General features: G+C 38.3%; 1 protein-coding gene across 1 annotated transcript; it reads left to right on the forward strand.

Moving 5' to 3' along the window:
- Positions 1–6341: 6341 nt before the first annotated feature.
- On the forward strand, positions 6342–19794 carry LOC145765904 (DNA replication licensing factor mcm2-like). Its single transcript, XM_082577570.1, has 18 exons — positions 6342–6465; positions 7027–7244; positions 10927–11096; positions 11228–11310; positions 11858–12032; positions 12788–13007; positions 13251–13417; positions 14041–14216; positions 14417–14608; positions 14834–14941; positions 15104–15340; positions 15449–15538; positions 16149–16283; positions 16445–16579; positions 17039–17113; positions 17663–17884; positions 18273–18431; positions 19095–19794. The coding sequence occupies exons 1-18, from the start codon at positions 6457–6459 to the stop codon at positions 19203–19205; spliced, it is 2682 nt and encodes an 893-aa protein (XP_082433696.1). The 5' UTR covers positions 6342–6456; the 3' UTR covers positions 19206–19794.
- The last annotated feature ends 1661 nt before the right edge of the window (positions 19795–21455 follow it).

A 21455-nucleotide genomic window follows, 5' to 3' on the forward strand; every position in this document is an offset into this window, starting at 1 on the left:
TGTAGTAACACATTTCAAAACTGCTTAACTTTTTAAAGTCACGTTTTTTACGTGTCCAAATCTCACACCCATACGAGGCAATTGGGAAAACGAGAGTTCGCAGTACGGTAATCTTAACTTGGTGTTCTTACCAATTGACACCTGTTTCCACACCATTGTAGGTGACCACTACGCATAGCCACGACCACCCTAAACAATGTAACGAAGAAGGCTCGGGTTAGCTGGAAGCCTCCAGCCGGGTTTCACACATTGGCAACGAACCTATGATTTTAATTATCGTTTTCCAACGAATTGCGATGACATTGTGTTCCATACCAAAATCCGTGTCTTAGCTGGCTTATCCATGATTTCCCGCAGCCCATATGGGGAAACCACTAGAAAAGGAGAGGTAAATATCGGACGGACATCGCAATTTTGACCTGGTAAAATTGCGGAGCACATCTTTTAGGTGCCGGCCAAATAGGTGCTCACACTGTGGCGTCAAGATATTTAGGTGTGGCAAACGTTCATTTAAGTGCTGTTCCCAGTAAAGTTTATTTCATTAGGGGCTTAACATTAATACTGCAGGCCGTGACGTATGCAAGATTTTCTGGAGCATTCGAAATGCTTTTCAAATCAAAACGAATTAAAAAAACGCCCATTTGCTAATTATAACCAGCTATTTAGCCTATGTAGGCTATATGATTAGCCTACCACACTCAGCTTGCTTTGACGATATTTTGCTAGTTTGCAACAGCTATAGGTTACTCATTTGCATAGACTTTGTATTTGTAACAAAACAAGCAATATGATACAACATTCTTGAACAAAAGTCGAAAGTATCGAACTGTCAACATGCGTTTCTCTTCACAAACGTAGAAAATCCTCGTGTGTTTACAAAAAATAGCACATAGGCCACGGAACGGCAAGACCACAAGTACCGTAGGCCTATTATTAATAGGTCGGTACATAGATACTATATTTACTTGTGAATAGGGGAGACTGGGGGAAGTTGGGCCATTTTTAACATTTTTGAACATATAGTTCACTCAACACTCCAATAGACCTTTTGCACATTCAAAATCACCAGAGCGTGACGTTTGAGTTACGCGGAGTCTGAGGGTTGAGAATCGCTTGTTTACTACGGTTTATGAAGGCGTTTCTTGTTATTGCAAGCAAGCGTGAGGTCGGTGGCAGGTGAAAGTAAATTTTTTGTGTTTATGAATTGTTGTAGATTATCGGTACACTTCTATTCTTGTTCGTTTTAATCATAGTGTTGGCTAACAGACTAGGAAAGGCAATTTAGGACGCCATTGTGAAGCGTGTGCATTTTGACCGGGAATTATGGACCACGATAGTGGCACCTTGTCTTGCAACATTTTATTTTCATTCTGCATAACATAATATGCAACGAACCAACCACATTTTATTGATGATACCAAGCATAGTCACTGGTATGTTCCTGTCGAAGATGTGAAATTGACGAATTTTTTTATGGTCCTCTCTACATGAATGCGATGGCGTGCAATACTTCGTTTATTCAACACTTCGTCCTCACTAATTTGAGGCCTTCTACCTAGGAACGGTGGGATATTCAAATGTAGACCAATACCATGTAGGCTAAGCCTTTTTCTATAAGAAACCCTTTATCAGCCATAACAGCATCATGAAGTGCAGTTCATTAGCAGCTATTTTCTGCTTCAAAAGGTGAAAAAATCCACTCCTCTGATATATTTCTTTGTCACTCACATTACCAGTGTACAACTGAAATACAAACATATTACCCCCATTTGGATCAACTCCCACTAATGACTAATGCCTTTGCAGTGTTCGTACTTTTATAGTTCGAGTACGTTTGCGACTGACGGTGAAGTGAGGACAGTGTTTCGAGACGTAGGCCTACTTCAGTGCAGTCGATGATGATCATGGTGCTTGGGTAGTCCTTTTTGAAGTCTGGCTTCATGGTTGCTATGATAACGTCACGATGAGGGAATATGTTCAAACTAATCAACCTTAAATACATGAGATGCATTCATGAATGAAAAATACGACAGTACGAATGCAGAACTAATATCAAACCTTGTGCTTTAAGTCTGTATAAAACAAACCCAGGCGAAGCTTCAACACCAGCAAAAATTCAATCTTCCACCGCTAATCTATGTAGATCTATGTAGTGCTCCTGTAGCATTTTGAGGTATTTCGAAAGTAGCCTCGTCATTAAGTTCTGCATCAATATTTGATTTGCATGCTTAGCTTTTGAAGTTGTATAATACAAGAAATTCTTCCTATCTTTCCCTGGCAAGATCGCTTCCAATACAGCAAAGAACTGGTCGAAGGTTTACACTTCTGTAGTCTAAGTTTACAACTTAAAAGAGTTTTATTTTCTGGCAAATTATACTGAAACACTGATACACGCCTGTAAAGACCACAAAACAACAGCTCAAGCAAACGTTAAACAATTTATTCGCCTGCAAACTACGCCACTAACCCTATCCAGGGCCGGATTAAGGCGGGGGCTGATGGGGCTGCAGCCCCAGGCCCACCTAAGAAAATAGGCCCACCGATAACAACTTACCAAGAGCAACTGACATACTACTTATTAGCAGGATCGAAAGAATAAAGGACGAAAATCATAGAACGAATCCTAACTGTGTAAACCAGTGGTTCTCAACCAGAGGGCACGCCTCCCCAGGGGGGCGTCAGCTAATTTCCAAGGGGGCACAAGACCTAGCGTGCTCTACAACTTTATCTCCGGTGTTATCTCACGCAAACATTTCACTTACAAATTAATGTACTTATAAGCAGAATTTATGATGTGATAGTTTTTCATAAAACTAGTCGGGCGCTGCAGGATAGCAAAATTACTTTGAATAAGGCAACAAATTTGCTTCAGGGTCTACATGACTTTGTTCAAACATTAAGATCCCAATTTCAAGAATTGAAGAAATGTCAAGAAAGAAGAGAAGAAAAGTATGCTTGGATACTGGATATCGAAGGTGGATCTGAAGACACATCACTTGATCCATCGAGCAGATTCAAAGTAGACTCATATTTGCCAATCATTGACCAAATTATTTTGTGTATGAAATCCCGAATTGCAGCATACGATCGTCTTCAAATAAGATTTTTATTTCGGGCGTAATTAAACTGTAAAATTGAAGAGAGTGCTAAAACATTGCTTCACTAACATCCAGATGATCTAGAAGAATCACTGCCTGAAGACATGATTCATTTTTCTGCACTGCTAAAACAACACTATTTTAACAGCGAATGCAGCAAAGAAACTCAAATGTTTAGATTCATCAATGAAAATGAGTTGATGTATGCATTTCTTAACGTAGGCTATCTGTTGTTCTAAGAATGTATCTTTGTCTGATGACTTCTCATTGTTCGAGCAAGCCCTCATTTTTAGTGCTTGAAAGAGAAAAGAATCAATTGCGTTCATTCATGGGCCAGAAAAGGTTGCATTCCTTAGCTCTACTCTGCATTGAAAACAAAATTTTGAAACAAATAGACACCGATAATGTTATTAACAGCTTAGCTTTGTCTAAATTAAAAAAACATGCATTTGAATGTGTTTAATAAGTAGGCTAAATAGGCTACTGTACCTCGGGTATAATTTTTGTTATTTCATTTTAATTGTAATTGGTAGCCTACAATGAGGGGAATGAAATATAGGCCTCAGATTTCCATACAGCCCCGGGTCCATCAAAACCTTAATCCGGCCCTGACCCTATCGCACAGCATTGTGAACAGCGGCTAGTCGTTCACGACTCCAACGTCACGCTCTGTTGGCTGTTATGCAAAAGGTCTATTCGATTGTAGAACGCTATGCATCATTATCAGGTATCCCTGATTATTATGATCTTGATTCTTCGAGTAATTCTTTCTGAAATTTGAATTTATTCTAAGTCTTTCAGGAAAAAATGTATTAAGGTTTAAAAAAACGGTAACTTTTCGGCCCAATGTGCCCCCACCCCTGCTTTCGGCAGTTTTAATTTCGATGATCTACAGACAGAAAAAAAAATGGTTTGTCGAAACGCAACACGCAACAATTTGTTGCGTTTTCTTGATTGGGGAGATATTTCTACTTGATGCTTGTCACAACGGACTCCACAACGCAGTTACAACGAAAGAATTAGTGTCTGTCACTTTGTTTTCTCAGATGTTGTTGCGACATCCTGCGTATTATGTTTTTGCGGGAAAGTCAGCGATGCGTGTCTGTTTCGCGGGAATTGGTACTCGGTTGTGCCAACAACGACGTTGACAAGCGGCCTCTGCTACTATCTCAGAGTCTAAATCCAAGCTTACTATAGGGATGCCATGAAAAGTGCAGTTTAATGGAGAATGTGTATTTGTATGTAAGATTCGAACAATGCTGTAGTTAGGGATAGTAGAAGTAGGGGATTGCTTACTCAAAAAGGAGGTGGACAACTGGAGTGTCATAGTATTATGACAATTTGGTGCAACTGCAGCTTGAGGTCTATGGCCATATGTCGCATACCCAGGTGCAGCGTATGTGATCTTCCTGCGTGTGTATTGCCAAAATAAATGCATGAAAATATGTGATATCGTGTTTATGTAAGCTATACTGTACTAGTCATAATAATGCAGCAATAGATTTCACGCTGCAGTAGTAACAGTAGTTAGCCTCACACTGCAGTAGCAAGGTTCTCGTGATGTTCTAGCATCCTAAACCTCATGCAAAATATAGCATTTCATTTTATAATAATGAATTTACGCTAAAGCAAAGAAAACTTTTTGCAGTTTTGCCAATTTTTAAATTTTGCAATGATCCTGTTTATATCGAAAAAAATCAACAAAGCGAGTCGTCCCGGTATTCTACTGTCCCTAGCTGTAGTTTACGAAATGATTGATTTAAACAACTTACAACATTACAGTCAAAGTTCATTAACTGAGAGTTGAAGGGACCCATCAAATTGCTTCCAGCTCCATAGTTTGCAAAAAACATGTTGGCACAATGATGCAAGAACAAGTAGGCCTACTGTTCAGCATTACTAAAACACATGCGCAAATAGCCGTCAATAGCACTTTGTCTCAGTGCCTTTACTTTCTTTAAAGCAATGTATTATTCAAGTTTGTTTAAGATGGACCAAAGCCTCAACAAAACCTTCTTGCATTTGCAAAAAGTTTTGTATCCCCATGCACTGATCAAACATTCTCTTTGCTGTGGGTAAGGATCTGGCTTCCGGTTTATCATCATCACTTGTCAGTGCAGTGTCAGCTATTTAGTGTTTTTTGTATTACGGTATTGCCTCAAAAACACCATTGTCAGAAGGGTTGTGGTGCAACAGTGATATCAGCTGTTGCATAGTCTTTATAAGGTTGATGTGCGTATTTGCAACCATTGAGGTAGGCTAATTATGTCAACTTCAAAAATTTGTAAATATGTTCCAATTGAAAATAATTTACGTTAACTATGTGACTTGTTTTTTGGTTTCCAATTTATGTTTTTAGAAAATCTCTGTTTTGATAATAAAATAAATAAGTTGGATCATATAACTTGTTGACATCATAATTATAGGCTGCCCAATGCAAAATTGCCAATTAGCTCTGTCACTAAAAGATCCGGTAGTTGTAGAGTGACAATATATCGACCATAGCATTATTGATTGATTGATTGAATCTTTATCCTCGGACTGGGAAAGCTTTGTACAGAGCTTAATCTTGGCAGTTTCGCATAGTTGTAGAGGCTTTGAATCACTGACGCAGGCCCGGTCACCAAGATTGACAGAGTGAAGTTTCCCATTGTTGAAGTCTTGTTGCCGGGGAGCTATTCCATCCATTAGATGCCGCTGAAGGGAGATTCTTAATTCTAATTATTCTTAATCTAGAATAGGCTAGATTGGATGCACCCAAATTCGTACCCTGAACAATTCGTACCCTGAAAAGATCGAGAGAAAAAATAAAAAAGCCAAAGTCGATGATCGGAGTTTCCGCAAACAAACAAAAACTTTTAGGATCATTACCGAAAATTTTAAAATATTTGCGGAAACTCCGATCAACCCTAACCCTTTTAAAATGTTTCTGGAAACTGCGATCAGCGACTTTGGCAAACTCTTAGGATCATTACCGGAAATTTTAAAATGTTTGCGGAAAAACGGAAACTGCGATCAGCAGCTTCGGCCATCTTCGGCTTTGTTCTATTTTTTCTCTCTCGATCTTTTCAGTTTGTTTGTTTGCGGAAACTCTGATCAGCGATTTCGGCTTTATTTAATTTTTTCTCTCGATTTTTTCAGGGTACAAATTGTTCAGGGTATGAATTATGTTGCACCCGGCTAGATCCAAGTATTAACGTGCTTTATTTGGCTATACCTTTAATTCATATTATATTTAAATTCAGATAAACGATACTGGTATTTTTGCATTGGAAACCTTTTGTTAATTATAAACAGACAAAAAAACTTTTTTTAATCATCACTTAGAAGTGCCAGATCAGTATATTGTTTAACGTTTATGATGGAGGTAAGTCAAACACTAAACTAGCAGTCCTACCACACTGATACCTTAAATTTTAAAAAAAATGATGTATATATTGGCTAACTTGCAAGGCTATTTAAAAAATGGCAATTTAACAGAAACATTGCTGAGAAAGTGTTTGTTCACAAGTACTCTAAAATTCATCATTTGAAATGACATCATTCCATCACCGCTCTAGAGCACATGGCTGTGTCTCAGCAAAGACGCTTAACGACATGCAATAATGGGAGCAGCTTACCGGTACTTAATGACTATTATGTCCTTTTTCTGCTTTCTGTTGTTGCATCGGTAATCGCAGTGTACTGTATATTGTTGCAATGGGCACAAAGTAAAACATATATAACTATTATTATTAATAAATACATGGTCTGCAATCAAGTATTTCAATGTTCATTTGCAAAACAAAAAAGAAAATCTTATTTAGGCCCAAAGAAGTTATTGCATGAAGAATTGAAGATGGTCATAGCTGACTCCTTCATATTTTTATGTAACATCATCCCACACTTTTTAAAAGCACGCTTAGTATTAACATTGTTTTCATTCCAGGACCATTCTGAAAGTGAGGCTGATAGATCCCAATCTATTGGGGATATGGCTACCAGTCCAACAAGTCGGCCCCCATTTGCTTCCAGTCCCACGCGTGGAGATGATGGTGATGATCTTCCACCTTTTCAAGATGAAAGTGAAGCAGATGCTCTGCTTGGGAACATTGGTGATGTGGAGGAAGAAGAAGGAGAAGAATTATTTGGTGACAGATTAGAAAGGTAGGTGATGTAAAAAATTGTTTTTTATTAACGGCACTATAAATATTCAATTTTATTATTTGTCGATGTAAAAATACTAATGTTGTAACTAGCTGTTACTGTTCCATGCAAGATATACTACTTCTTTTTAAAGGTTTCAAAGCGTACTGTCATTATTTATAATTAATAAATAAAGGTAGGCTAAAGGTCCCATACTCAGTTTTAAGCTTTGGAGATTGGAGAATGAGAAGAAAAGGTTCTCATTATACTCAGCTGTCAGCATTAATGAGAGTATGGTGGTCACTGGTCAGTTCCTCTCTCTCTCTTACACCTTTCTGTCAGCAAATATGCCTACCCTGGGTAGTGTTTTTCAACAACCAACATAAGCTGGTAGTTGAACCAGGTTTGCATAATTGGAAAACCAATATCTTATCCACTGCCTTATCTCATCGCTAGTAGTTAATAAATAGAAATCCAGAGTGTTTCAAAAAATTTGACATCATTTGAGACTTAAATATCTCAAAAAGTGCCGGTACAGGGTGACCCAAAAAGATGCGTACCCATGTTTTATTCGATTTTTTCACATTTGAAACACATCTTGGGAAAGCTATCAATTGACAGAAAAAGCCAAAACTCTGGTCAATGGTTTTCCATAAACTGAATAATGTGTGGTTGTAATTTGAAATGAATAGCTTTTCAATCAAAGTCACAATTGAAATTTTCATGGGTACCGTACGCATCTTTTTGGGTCACCCTGTATGCACACCAAGCCAATTGAACTTGACAGGTACAAGGGTAAACATATAAAATTTTATATCAAATTATCAAATCAAATTGTCATTTGCACACTATCAATGGCACAACACATGTGTTATCGGTTTTCAAAAGTGTTCACAAATTTTCAATGTGTGCTCAGCCTTGATAATCATCGCCATTCGCATTAGCCTCGAAGCAAACCGGCCATGAACAATTGAACATGTTTCTTGGAAATTGCACAAAAAACATTCACTTTTGGAGAATACCTCACATGCTACACTGTGGCATGGGGGTTCTCTTCATCCCACATTCGAACAAATGCATGCTGCACAGTCTTATTCAACTGTGTTCTAGCATACTCCAATACGCAAAATGCTTTTTCTACGCTATTGTATGGCATTTCTACATCTAAAAGGAAAACCGTCTGAAAATTAAAAGGTAAAATTTTATGCTGTATCTGTGCATATATGTATGCTGTTAAAATTTGAGATCTATAAATGATAATTGAAGGGCCTACCTAGAGCAAAAACAAGATATGTCAAAAATCGCACTTTCGAGAAAATGAAGGTTAAAGTATATCGTTGTACCCTGCTCTTTTCTTGGCATTATACCAAGTTTCATGGTTATGTGTCAGTCCCCAATGGTTGTTGAAGTGTGCCAGTACAGTTTATTGTTGTTTGAACACAAGTTGCGTGTCTTTATTTTGCACAAGAAGTGACATACCACCTTTTTGCACAACAATTTATTCACATGAAAGGAGATATGTCCCACTCAAGAACAGGATTTCAAGAACAAAGCAAAGAGACAATATATTTCTTGCTTAGGCTGTTTTAAAAAAGTTCGTTTAAGTTGTTTGGATCTTTTGCTGCCATCCTGCTCTTCAAGTTTTTCTGCATCACGTTGTACGAGACACTCTGGACGTTGTAATACGAGACGTTCTATGTTGCTCTGGCAAATAGGCTACATGTGCTGATGTTTTCTTAGCTGCTTCTCAATGAGACCAAAGTCTCTGTCGCAGTCCATGTAGCTATGCGCAACAATCGGAAATTTATAAAAAAAAAAATTTAAATCTCTCCGTTTGAACAAGAAAGTACCAGAAAGCCATCATAGAAGTTTTTGTTCTGACCTCCACAGGCATCCGACCAAGCTATTAGCGTGTCACCGTGTACCTTAGCTTCTAACATAAAAGCATAGAGAGATGAGATGATCTCGTTCAACCCAGGGATATCTAAAGAAAGGGATACGAAGGCTTTTATTACGCCTGACAATAGAAGGGCTTTTGTTTATCGTAAATAATCTGTGTTTATCGTAAAATGACACTTGGCACCGATAGTAGTTTAATATATCTTGTTATGATAATTTGCATTGCGCTATTAGAATCAGCCCTGGATATTCACTGCATGCTCATGGTTGCTTGTTAATTCAACTACTTATATACTTGCGTTACATCTAGCCTGCTGCAAAAGCTTTGTTGAAAAAAACAGCTTACTGATAACTTTTCAACTGTCTGTGTAAGCAAGTATTCTTTAAATATGCTTTACGTAACATTTGATAACTGTCTTCTGTAGCTGAGTGTACCAGCTGCACTACAAAACTTTCTACGATTTTATAAAGAACTACATGTTTAAAGCACTAGAAACTACAGCCCTGGTAGTGTCATGAGAATAAGGTAATCGCTGTGAGCCTTCATATCCCCTTCTCTAGATATCCCTGGTTTGACCTTTGCCTCCTTCATTCTCTACGAAAGAGTGCATGAATCAGTTTTCTTCCACATTACTCGAATCATCATTTTTTTAGATTAAATAAACTCCGAAGTTATACATCCAAAGTTGTCTCAAATAAAATGCAACAGATGTAGATATTTTTGGGAGAGGCATTGCTTGTTGGAGATCAAAACTTATAAAAATGATTCCGGTATTGGTTCTTACTTCCTCTCCGTCCTTTTTCATTTCTTCTGCTGCATTTTTCACACGCACTTTGTGTTGTTCCAGATCTTTTTATCAAAATTATCACAGGTGCTGCAGATATCTGTTTTTGGAGATCCAAAGCCCAGATTAAATTCTGCATTGAATATATGCCTGTAGTATCCTTCTTTAACAAACATGTCATCGTTTTCTTTCTTCGGTAACTTATCAAGGTATTCCTGGTACATCCTGGTTATGCTCAAATGAGGCGGTAAATATTTTCGAAATGGGTTTTGCATTCGACTGTAGTGTGATTCGTCAGTTGGAAATGATGCTTGCAACACTTCATTGAACACGAGATAGTGTTTTCAATAAAAAAACAAATCATTTCGTGAATGCTTTGCTTGGATAAGCTAGGGTTTGCAGGTTATATGTTCAATTGTTGCAATCTGTTGCTTGCAGTAAGGATATATGTCAGACATATATATGTCAGACATAGGTGTCAGACATATATCCTTTTTGCGCTAAAATGATAAAAAAATTATGTGACATATCCCCTTTTTCCTTCGCCTATCTCCTTCATTTCTCAAGATACACAATTACACATACGGCCTTTTTGCACAAGACGCGCAGCAGGCTCATGAACTTCCTGATGTGCTTAACTCAAATTTGGTAAAAATTGACATACCTCCCTTTTGCACTAGGCCTTTCAATTGGCAAAGTTACAAGACTGTACAGTGTACAATGACGTCAAACTTTTTGAAACACCCTGTTCCGTACACTGATCAGATAGTTTTGAAGACACTCTTCATTAAAAAGTTTCAAAAGTTTCTTGTGTAATTTGAAAAAATGGGTGGTTAATTTTGGTTCATAATAAAAAATATCTAGTCTTTTGGGCTATATTAATTATTCAAAAATGAATTATTCTTTTTGTCAGTTTTTTAAACTTCATCCTTTTCCAGAGATTTTCACCTTATTGTTATATCAGCTTTACTACTGAAGTTCGTTTGTTCGTAGTGTTACGTTTTGCACGTATGTTTCAGGGATTATCGACCTATTCCTGAACTGGATGTTTATGACACCAATGCTCTTGACGATGAAGAATATGAAGCTCTTTCACCGTCTGCTCGAGCTGAAGTAGATCGATTGTTGAGAAAACGAGATAGAGAAGAGGCATTAGGCAAAGGACGCATGCGACGGGGTCTTTTATATGGTAAGTATTATTACTATCAAAACGCTCTTAAAAATTGAAAGCAAATGCAGTTTAGTCATATCAAAATTGGTATATAGCGATTAGAGACCACGATTTTTGTTTATTTCTGGAAACATATCTTTTTCAACTAGAAAGTGATGATGAAGATGATGAAACTCCTGCTCGTCGGAGGAGGATGGCTGAAAGAGCTGCTGAAGGAGGAGATGATGAAGATGTATGTTGTTATATGAAAAGCTAATTTTTATGTTATCTAAAAAGTCACTAACTGGCCGTGTATTAGATGATTGTGACCAATTTCTTATACACAAATAAGGTACAAGTATCCACTATCCATGTTCTCCATGGTAACCCATTTCATATTCATGAGACATGCTGCTAGCAGGGTAGATTGAACTAAAGTGCTTCAGATGTTCTTGAAAATTCCAGCTAAGTGTTATTTTGATTAGGCTATCTCAAGGCAAACCAATGCTTCTTCAACTAACTGGTGACTTGCAAAACTGTGAATTAATCAAAAAATGTAGATACTAAACTCATGTTTAGCAAACACTTCAGAAAGTAAACTGTTTTCATCTTCAGTCTATTAAATGAATTCATTAGTTTCTCACCATCGTCATATGTAGCACCCAGGAGCATAGTTTGCACTATGGGTGTGGCGCTATATAAACGCTTTTATTATTATTGTGACCCAAAACATTTTTTTACATTTTATTGCTCATATATGCGTTTTTTTTGTCTCTATAACAAGGTGGTGTTATGTGCAGATGATTGAAAGTATAGAGAACTTAGAAGACACCAAAGGCCACACTGTCAAGGAATGGGTTGCCATGCAAGCACCTCGTCTGGAAATCTTCAACCGTTTTAAAAACTTTCTTCGGACTATGGTTGACAGCCATGGAAACAATATTTTTAAGGAAAAGATCAAGCAAATGGTAGAAGGTTAGTTTGTTACGTTCTTTGATCTGTTATAGAACGTTTTCAAGGTCTTAAAGTCCTCAAATTTATGTTGGCAGAAACAGTGATTCGAACTTGTCCCGACTTCAAAACTGGTTTTGCTCAACTGACATAAAAGTTTTCCATGGGTTTCAAAAGTTTCCATTTGATACATGAGGTTGAAGTAATGTTTAATAAAACAGCAGTAATATTATTTTGCCGTTTAAACACAGTCGCCTGCATAGTCGAGTGATGAGAGCACTGGAACGGCACTCGAAAGGGTTTCAGTTCGACACCGCTCAAGAGCATGCGGTTGTGTCTTTGACAAGACACTTAAAGGCATGCCTAAAAGTGTACGCGAATATTGGTTTTCGTCCACTTAATCTAAATCTTCAACCGCCCGGCGTAAGCCTGGATACGACAAAAACGTACTAGAAACATAAGTGGGTCCAATCAATGCTTAGATAGCCTACATATCATGGTTCAACGCTCATTTGTTTCAATGTTTACCCAGCAATGTATCTATGTATTTAGGCTATCTATCTGTCTATACGATTTAACGTCTCTTGTCTTCCGTATTGCGAGGGTTGGGCACCAACGAATGACTATTTTCTCTGACGGCATTTCTCCATGCCACCCACACCTGAAGGTCGACCGAAACAAAATCTTCCTGTCGCAGATCTTCCCGAATGTTGTCGAGCCAGCGCTTCTTCGGACTTTGAGATTGTAAAATCATTATTTCTTATTAATGTTATTGACAGATAACAAAGAAAGTCTAATTGTTGACTACAACCTATTGGCGAGTTCCCATGAAGTCCTTGCTTTCTTCTTACCTGAAGCACCAACGGAAATGCTACAAATTTTTGATGAAGCCGCCAAAGACGTTGTGTTATCCATGTATCCGAAATATGAAAACATCGCAAAAGAAATCCATGTCAGGATCTCAGAACTTCCTTTGATTGAAGAAATTCGATCTCTACGGTATGTCACTGTAGGCGAAACTCCTATTTGCATTTCATAAACTGAAGTGCAAAAATACTCACCGATTATTGTTTTCGAGAATTATGGTTATCAGTTATAAAACTGAAATCTACCCTTCTTTAAAACTTTTATTTTTGTGTTTCTTTTACAAAGTCACCTAACAACGACGCTTCTTTTATTGTGTTTTCTTATGTTCAAGCTACTTTTGTATTTATTTATAACAAAATACTTTTTTTTATTTAGGCAACTTCACTTGAATCAGCTCATACGCACATCTGGTGTGGTAACCAGCTGCACCACAATTTTACCACAATTGCGCTATGTGAAATACGATTGCCCTAAATGCAGCTATGTACTCGGTCCATATTTCCAAAATCAAAACCAAGAAGTGAAGCCAGGCGCCTGTCCAGGTAAACCGAATTATTTCGTTGTGATTTTGTTTTAGCATGCATGGATTGTTTTGTGTATCTTCTTTTTGCTTCATTCCCCTTTCAAGTGTTGGTACAGATTGCAGTCATCCACAACGCTCTGTCAGCAGCATCCTACTGTTTCAAAATCTTCTAACACATAATCTCTCTATCTTCTTTTCGGCCTTCCTCGCTTTTAAGACAATACTGTATAGTGTATATAAAAAATAGTGTGTCACAAATCTGTTTCCGTTTTTATAAAACTATACCTCGTAGCATAAGTATTGAGTATACAGCAGATATACACACGGTGATAATCATCCAAAATCGGTTTTGTCTCCGTTGGTGGGGGTGGCCGATTTCATCCTTGCAGCGTATGTCTTCACCACTTTTCCCCCATCTCATTCTTGGTTTTTGAAATGACAAAAACAAGCTCTTCCACCATTCGAAATTTGCAAACCTCCAGTAACGCAGACTACTGTTAAGACTGAGACACCTTCCTGCACATAAATTTTTAGGAATGTATATAAATCTTACTCAGCATTGGCATGTTTAGAAATGATTAAATGCAGCATATATCTTATAGTAAATAAATAATAAACAACTTTCTATATATCTATTTTAAGAGTGTCAAAGTTACGGACCATTCGAAATCAACATGGAGCAAACAGTGTATCAAAACTATCAGCGTATAAGAATACAGGAAAGCCCAGGGAAGATAGCTGCTGGACGGCTGCCACGTTCCAAAGAAGCAATCTTATTGGCTGATTTAGTTGATACCTGCCATCCTGGTGACGAAGTGGTGGGTCGTGTACTTGTGTTTGTCTTACTTTATTTTCATTATGTAGAACAGGGTCTTTTTAATAGCTTTTTGCTATCCTACTGGCCTGGCCATTATACACAAGGATGTGACGATACACTAAGAGAAAAGTAATATTTATTTTTTTGCCTTGTACGTTTTTTATCATTGCTGTGCGATAATTATTAGCTTGTTTGGTTTAGGAAATTACTGGAATATACAGCAACAATTATGACGGTTCTCTGAACACCAAGAACGGGTTTCCAGTCTTTTCAACGGTCATCATGGCAAATTATATTGAGAAAAACGATGACAAATTGGCCGTATCCGCTTTGAGTGATGAAGATGTGCGGACTGTGGTCGCCTTGTCAAAAGATGAAAGAATCGCTGAAAGAGTAAGTTGTGCTGTCACTTTAAGAATGAACTTTTCCCAGACGCTCTTTTGATTACCTGATTTTTGTAATGTTTGTAAGGTGTCAGATTTTGATGAAGCAACAAATTTGCTTTCTTTAACTTGAACTCTACTTTAATACTTATTAGTACTTATTAAAATTTCGTGTGCACATCCAAGAAACCTGCCACACAACTCTTCTAACCTTCGTGCCTTTGATCGCATTCAGATTGTACACAGTATCGCCCCATCCATTTACGGTCATGACTACATCAAATATGCCATTGCTCTTGCTATGTTTGGCGGAGTCTCGAAGAACCCCGGTGGTAAGCATAAGGTAAGTCCTACAATGTCATTAACAACATTCCGATTGGGATTAGTTCACTTTTTTGGAGAATTGTTGATTTGTTCCGGTTTTGTCTTCAGCTACTAATAGAATAAAATTAAACCTATGATTTCTCTTCGTGACGTCAGAATATAATCCTTAACATTTTGTTAGATTCGTGGAGACATCAACGTTCTAGCCTGCGGTGACCCTGGGACTGCAAAGTCTCAATTTCTCAAATATGTTGAGAAAACCGCCCATCGGGCCGTTTTCACAACGGGGCAAGGGGCATCCGCTGTTGGATTGACCGCGTACGTACAACGTCACCCTGTGACTAAAGAATGGACTTTAGAGGCCGGGGCTTTGGTTTTGGCTGACAAAGGCGTCTGCTTGATCGATGAGTTCGATAAGGTAAATTTATCACTTTAAAACTGTTTATTTCCCGTCATTGAAACCCTTACTATGTCATTTCAGTATAATTGTTTGATTGGTAACTTTAAAATTATTTATTTTGCTCAGATGAATGACTCGGATCGTACGAGCATTCACGAAGCGATGGAACAACAAAGTATTTCGATATCAAAGGCTGGAATCGTCACATCATTACAGGTACATGTTTGCAAGGAAGTATTTTGGTGCTTCTACTTTCTGGTGCGTATAAATGCAGTGTAAACATGTTTTTATACTCAAGTAGGCCCACTGCTGCCGTACCACCAGTTTTTGTGACTAATTTCTATTCCAATGTTCTAAAAAGCGTGTCCGTGCAAAAGCATAAAGTGAAGAAAACACACTGATATTGTATTCGTAGCTTTGTATAATACTGAAGAAGCCATGCAATTGAAGTAAAAAACTAGATTAACTTCATTAACTTTATATTTTCATACCAATGTAAAAAAGGGGGTTCCCATACTTGATTCTAGTGTCGGGTATGAGAAGATAAGGTTCTCATTGTACTAAGCCTTCGGCACTAAGGAGAGTAGGGTGGCTAGTTCCTTTCTCTCGGCCGCCTTTACTTCAGCAACTACGCCCTCCCAATTTATTACACCCTGGGTAGAGGTGAACGGTGTTTTCAACAACCAACTGAAGCCGGGAGTCGAACCAGGTTTGCATAATTGGAAAGCCAACGCCTTATCCGTTGCGCCATCCCACCGCACTAAAAGTATACAGCAGACCAGATATACAGCAGATACCAATGTACATTGTACAAATTCAATTCCAGGCGAGATGTTCCGTCATAGCTGCTGCCAATCCGATTGGAGGAAGATATGACCCATCGCTAACATTTGCAGACAATGTTGATCTTTCTGAGCCCATACTATCAAGATTTGATGTGCTCTGTGTTGTGAAGGATCAGGTAGGTAAAAGGGGCTGCGCAAAAAAAAATTCACATTTTGACCTATTGGGATCAACAAATATCTGCCATGGGTGTATCACTGTATGAAATGCACATAGTTATCACATCGTTTGCTAATTATTTTAGCAGTTCAACCTACATGTTTGTCTCAAAATGTTCAGGTTGATCCGCTAAAGGATGAGATGTTGGCAAGATTTGTTGTTAGAAGTCACAGACGGCATCATCCATCCGCCACGAAGGAAGACTATGCTCCTGTCGCTGAAGTAGATACCACAGACATCCGAAAAATCCCACAGGTAGTTAGGTTTTACACCATCTCTTTGGTATAGAATATAGATTGCTGGATGCATACTGTACTGTAGTACAGTCATAAAATATATTTTGTTGAACTACAACTCACTTTCGACCCTTCTCGAGTCAAGCGGCTTAACTACAACACCTACTCAGTTCAGTTTGTTTTCATTTCTGACCATCACAAAGAAAACAATAAAACAAAGCAGAGGTTTGGAAAAGGTAGAAGCGACCAAACGTGGACGTTATAATGGGATATACCGAAGCAGGATCTCTGTTTTAAAATTTGGCACGGTTGCAACACCTCACTTACATGGTACTGTGGTGAAATTGCCTGTATTGTACGGCGATGATAGCATGCATGTCTGCGATGAATACAATGTCATAAAAGCACACATGTTTATCAAAAAAAAATTTATATATTTTTTAACTTACTGTCAATCATTACTTCATACACTGCTCAGGACCTCTTGAGGAAATACATCATTTATGCAAAGGAAAAAGTGGAGCCCAAACTGCATCAAATGGATCAAGACAAGGTAATTGATGGACCAGAGTATCGTTACTTGGTTTGGCATATAATATTCCCGGAAAAGCTGGTGGCGGTGTGATGTCATTATTGGATAATAATATGTTACACGTTCTGATGTTTCACTTCCAGCTTCAATGAGAGTGTATAGAACTCAAAGTCAATTATACTTTTTCCTGCTTATTTTTTTTTTCAGTATTGAACCTGATGATTGTTATGTGACTTAGAACTTTAGGTAGCGCATTTCTTAACCAAGTTAGTTTTTTCTGTAATTATTTCTGCTCTGCTTGCTGCATTGAGCACTTTGTTTGCAATTGCAACAATTATCCCTGGAATAGAACTCAAAGTCTATATACTTCTTGTACCGGTATAGCGGTGATTTGGTAAAAACTGATATTTTAATGTGTTACTTGGTAAAAGCTTTTCCCATTGCTCAATAATTAAGTGTGGGACCTTTACCTTTACTTAGTAGAAACAAATAAATTCCTGTCCTAGCGTTACAATTCCATACAACCATTCCAGCTAAAATTGACTGTACTTCAACAATTCATTTTCCCAGGTGGCTAAAATGTACTCGGAACTGCGCCGAGAGTCGATGGCAACCGGAAGTGTACCGATCACTGTGCGCCACATCGAGTCCATGATTCGACTGGCAGAAGCCAACGCTCGCATGCACTTGCGAGCTCACGTTAACGACGATGACGTCAACACGGCCATTCGAATCATTCTGGAGAGCTTTGTGGATACCCAAAAGTTTAGCATCATGCGAGGCATGAAAAGGGTACGTAAAATAAAATAAAAAACACTCTTTCTAGCGAAAAGAATCTTGTAAAAAATATTTGGAAACGCTTTTTTCATTGTGCGGACTAAATCGGTCTATCGCATAGGAGTCAATTTATTAGTGCGATTATCCGATCATTATGTGATATCTATTCATCTTATGGTTGGGATTTATGGCTCTTATGCGGTAAAACACTTCATGCATTTAATCTATTTCGACTGTGTTGAAGTTGAGCGCCTATTTTCCTCTTAGATTCTTCTATTGTAAGATGACGCTTTCAGTTCGTGTTGTTGTACTCTTTCGACCGCTTTTTAATAGCGATGCTTCCTACCGTACTGCACATGCTTGTTATCTTTTGATGGTAAAGTAAAAAAAATTGATGTTACAGACGTTCTCGAGATACCTCAACTACAAAAAAGACAATAACGAACTTCTTTTGTTCATCTTGCGCCAACTGGTGGCCGATCAAGCTAAATTTCAAAAGAACAGATTTGGAGAGTTGCAGGACGAATATGCTCAAATTCGAGAAAAGGAATTATCTGAAAAGGTGCCACTACTATTTCTTTATTTTCAAATGAAGTTATGATCTCAGCGTAACAAATCAGTTTTCTTACATTGATTCAATGTCTTCGTAGGTTGTAAAAATGACACTTCTGTCTGGGATGAATGGTCGTTCAATGTGACAATGATTACATATTTGCAGGCCCAGTCAGCCATTTCCAAACGGGATGCCCGATTTTAAAAATTGTAAAGCTTTTCGACAGAACGATACCGTTTCCATCTAAAAACTCCTGGATTGCTTACATTAAAAAAACGATTTCGGCCCAAAAATAGGCCTTTTGGCACAAAGCCTTGGACCGAATAAACCTGCTACGCTGGTTTATTCGGTCAAGCGGCCGATTGTGAAGAGACGGCAAGATCACAGAACGATGGTTTAACTCTCGGGGTGTGCGGTTGAGCAGGAGTAATTTAGAGATAAACTTCACTCTTCAGTGATCGTGCCCAAGTCAGTGGTTCAAAACCACACGCAAGTAAAAAAAAAGTTTAAGTACAACGTAAAACTACTAGAGTTCAACTTCTGAAAATGATTTCTCAGTGCGCAGGTAAGGTTCCCAAATCAATCAATCAACGCCACGCTATGGACCTGATATATGCTTACGTAATTTAAAAACAAGTTGCCCTATATGGTATTTCAATCCATGTTGTTTAGGCGCAAGCTATCAATATCCACAGTCTAAGTGCATTCTATCAGAGCGAGCTGTTCAAAGCAAACCGTTTCACCTACGACGCCAAGAAGAAGATAATCACACAACTTGTGTAGTAACTCTATGAAGGATATTCGTACGCGTTGCTACATAGAGACAAACGAACCGTTTGCCTAGATGAATTTCTTGCTCTCAATACGGAATACACTTGGCGGCATCCCTTACTGGAACTAGCTTACAGTACTTCAGCGTATTTTCGCTTCGGCGTAGATATATGTGTTAGGTGACGAAAAGCTTAAACTAGACCTGATATATCATCATATGTGTCGAAAAGCTTAAACACTCTCGTGATTTGGTCTACTACTTTCGTAAGCTTATTTCTGTTTAAACAATAAGCTTCCACTTAGCAAACAATAAGCTTCCACTTAGCGGGGCCTGTTATTTAAACTCGACTTCAGCGATGCTGATTCAGCCAGCAGAAAGAGTGACGACTTTACATCGTTTCGTTAAAGAAAGGTTTTTTTTGCTGAAAAATAGCAGCTTATTTTTTGCCAATCTTTCAGACTATTTTGTTTTATTTTACAAACGTAGGTGCAGAATGTGACGATTGTTCTTGTTTGATGCGTTTGCAAATGCCCAATCGTTTACTGTTTCTTCTCGCTTTGTACATTTATTCGTTTTTGTGTTTCTAATAAAAATCGTGCATTTGAATGACGTGTGCTAAAAACAGCAGGGCATTTTCGTAACATAAAACCACACCCGTGGAAGGTTTGGTCTCTATTTAATTAAGGGAGGCTGTTTGCATCACTGAACCTGGTGCTGTCGTCGTTCGTATGTAGGAGAAAGTTTGTGGTCAGCCGAATAGAAGGACTTAGTTCTCAACGTCATCTCACCAAGTATGTTCGACTCCAGCCACCCGCACTTGCTGTTGTTTCTCTGAGCAAGAAACTTCACGATAATTGCCTCTACCCAGTGATCGATTTCGAGTAATGGGTGGTACCAAATTAAGTCATAAGTAGAGTAGACAACCGGAAACAGACATTGCAGTCGGCTGCAGCGTGGGTCAGGTGTAGCCTACGTCGGAAGTAGGGACAGTAGAATATCGGGATGCGCAACTACATCCGCTTTTGGCTTATCCGCAACACTAGAAGGGTTACGATTTTTTCTGATTTACAAAATAATGTACATTTTATAGGATATATAAGAAGAATGAAGTTGGTTTTAAAGTAATTTAAGGTTTTTAGTTGAAAACAAGCGAGCAACAAAGCGTGAAAAAAATGTCAAATTGGCAATTGACCCTTTTTATGTTGGCGGAACAACGGAGTTGCGCGTCCCGGTATCTACCGTCCCTAGTCGGAAAGCGTACACCGATGCATAGCACTCAAGTCCGCTTTCCCGCAATGCAGGATAAAGATAACAAAACAACAAGTCAAACTGATATTGCAGCCGCTTTAAAACAACTGCTGGAGCCTAGAACCGCCACTACAGTTCCACGGTTGAATAGTTGCTTCAGCGTGGTACCGTAGTCAATTGTTAAGATAATTCTCTAGTGTGCGGATATATTTACAAAACACTGGTAAAGATTGTGTTTCGTGGCCCTGGTGCAACGATAATAAAAAGTGCTTTTACTGGAGCAGATTCGGAAAATACTACCAGGGATCAAACGATATGTGACCTCAGTATCGAATCCAAGTTGAAACGGCTAAGTTTTAAAGCTAACTTTTAAAGAAATTTAAAAGCATTTGCTGAAATCAAAAATGCTTTTACTTTTGAACAGATACGCGGTAAAACGGTTTATCACGTAATCTGCCTTGGCAAAATTCAGGTCAACTTGTGTGACCACCGAATCAGCCACTTTAACAACAAACAATGTGCTTGTCAGCCTGTTCAAGCCGGTCTCGTCAAAATAGTCCAGACTCCAGAGTTTTAAAAAGTGCGAGAAAAACAAACAAGCCTAAGACCATTAAAAGTAAGTTAAATCGTTAAATGCGGTAAAGTGTGTGGTAGGCAGCAGTGGCGCCGGCAGGGGGGGGGCAGGCGGGGCAGCTGCCCCCCCAATGTTTTGGGCATCATCTTTTTTTCTTTTTTTTTTATTAATACATATTAATATTTTTTTTTTAATATTTGGATCCCAACCTCAAGTAAGTCAACTCAAGTTGCAAGGGGGGGGGGGGGGGGGGAGGTAAAAGCTCTCTCTTTAAAAAAAAGTATGGAAAACTGTAAAACCTTGATGACTAAATTGTACAGTAGATAAAAAGATTTTCTACAGAAGCAAAGATATAGACTTTTTAAAGTTTTAACTAACATCACATTGATGTAGAAAAATAACAACCTGTTAAATTTTTGATACCTCAAACTCCCATGAC

This window comes from Aplidium turbinatum, chromosome 3 (assembly GCF_918807975.1).
Source record: "Aplidium turbinatum chromosome 3, kaAplTurb1.1, whole genome shotgun sequence".
Lineage (NCBI taxonomy): Eukaryota > Metazoa > Chordata > Ascidiacea > Aplousobranchia > Polyclinidae > Aplidium > Aplidium turbinatum.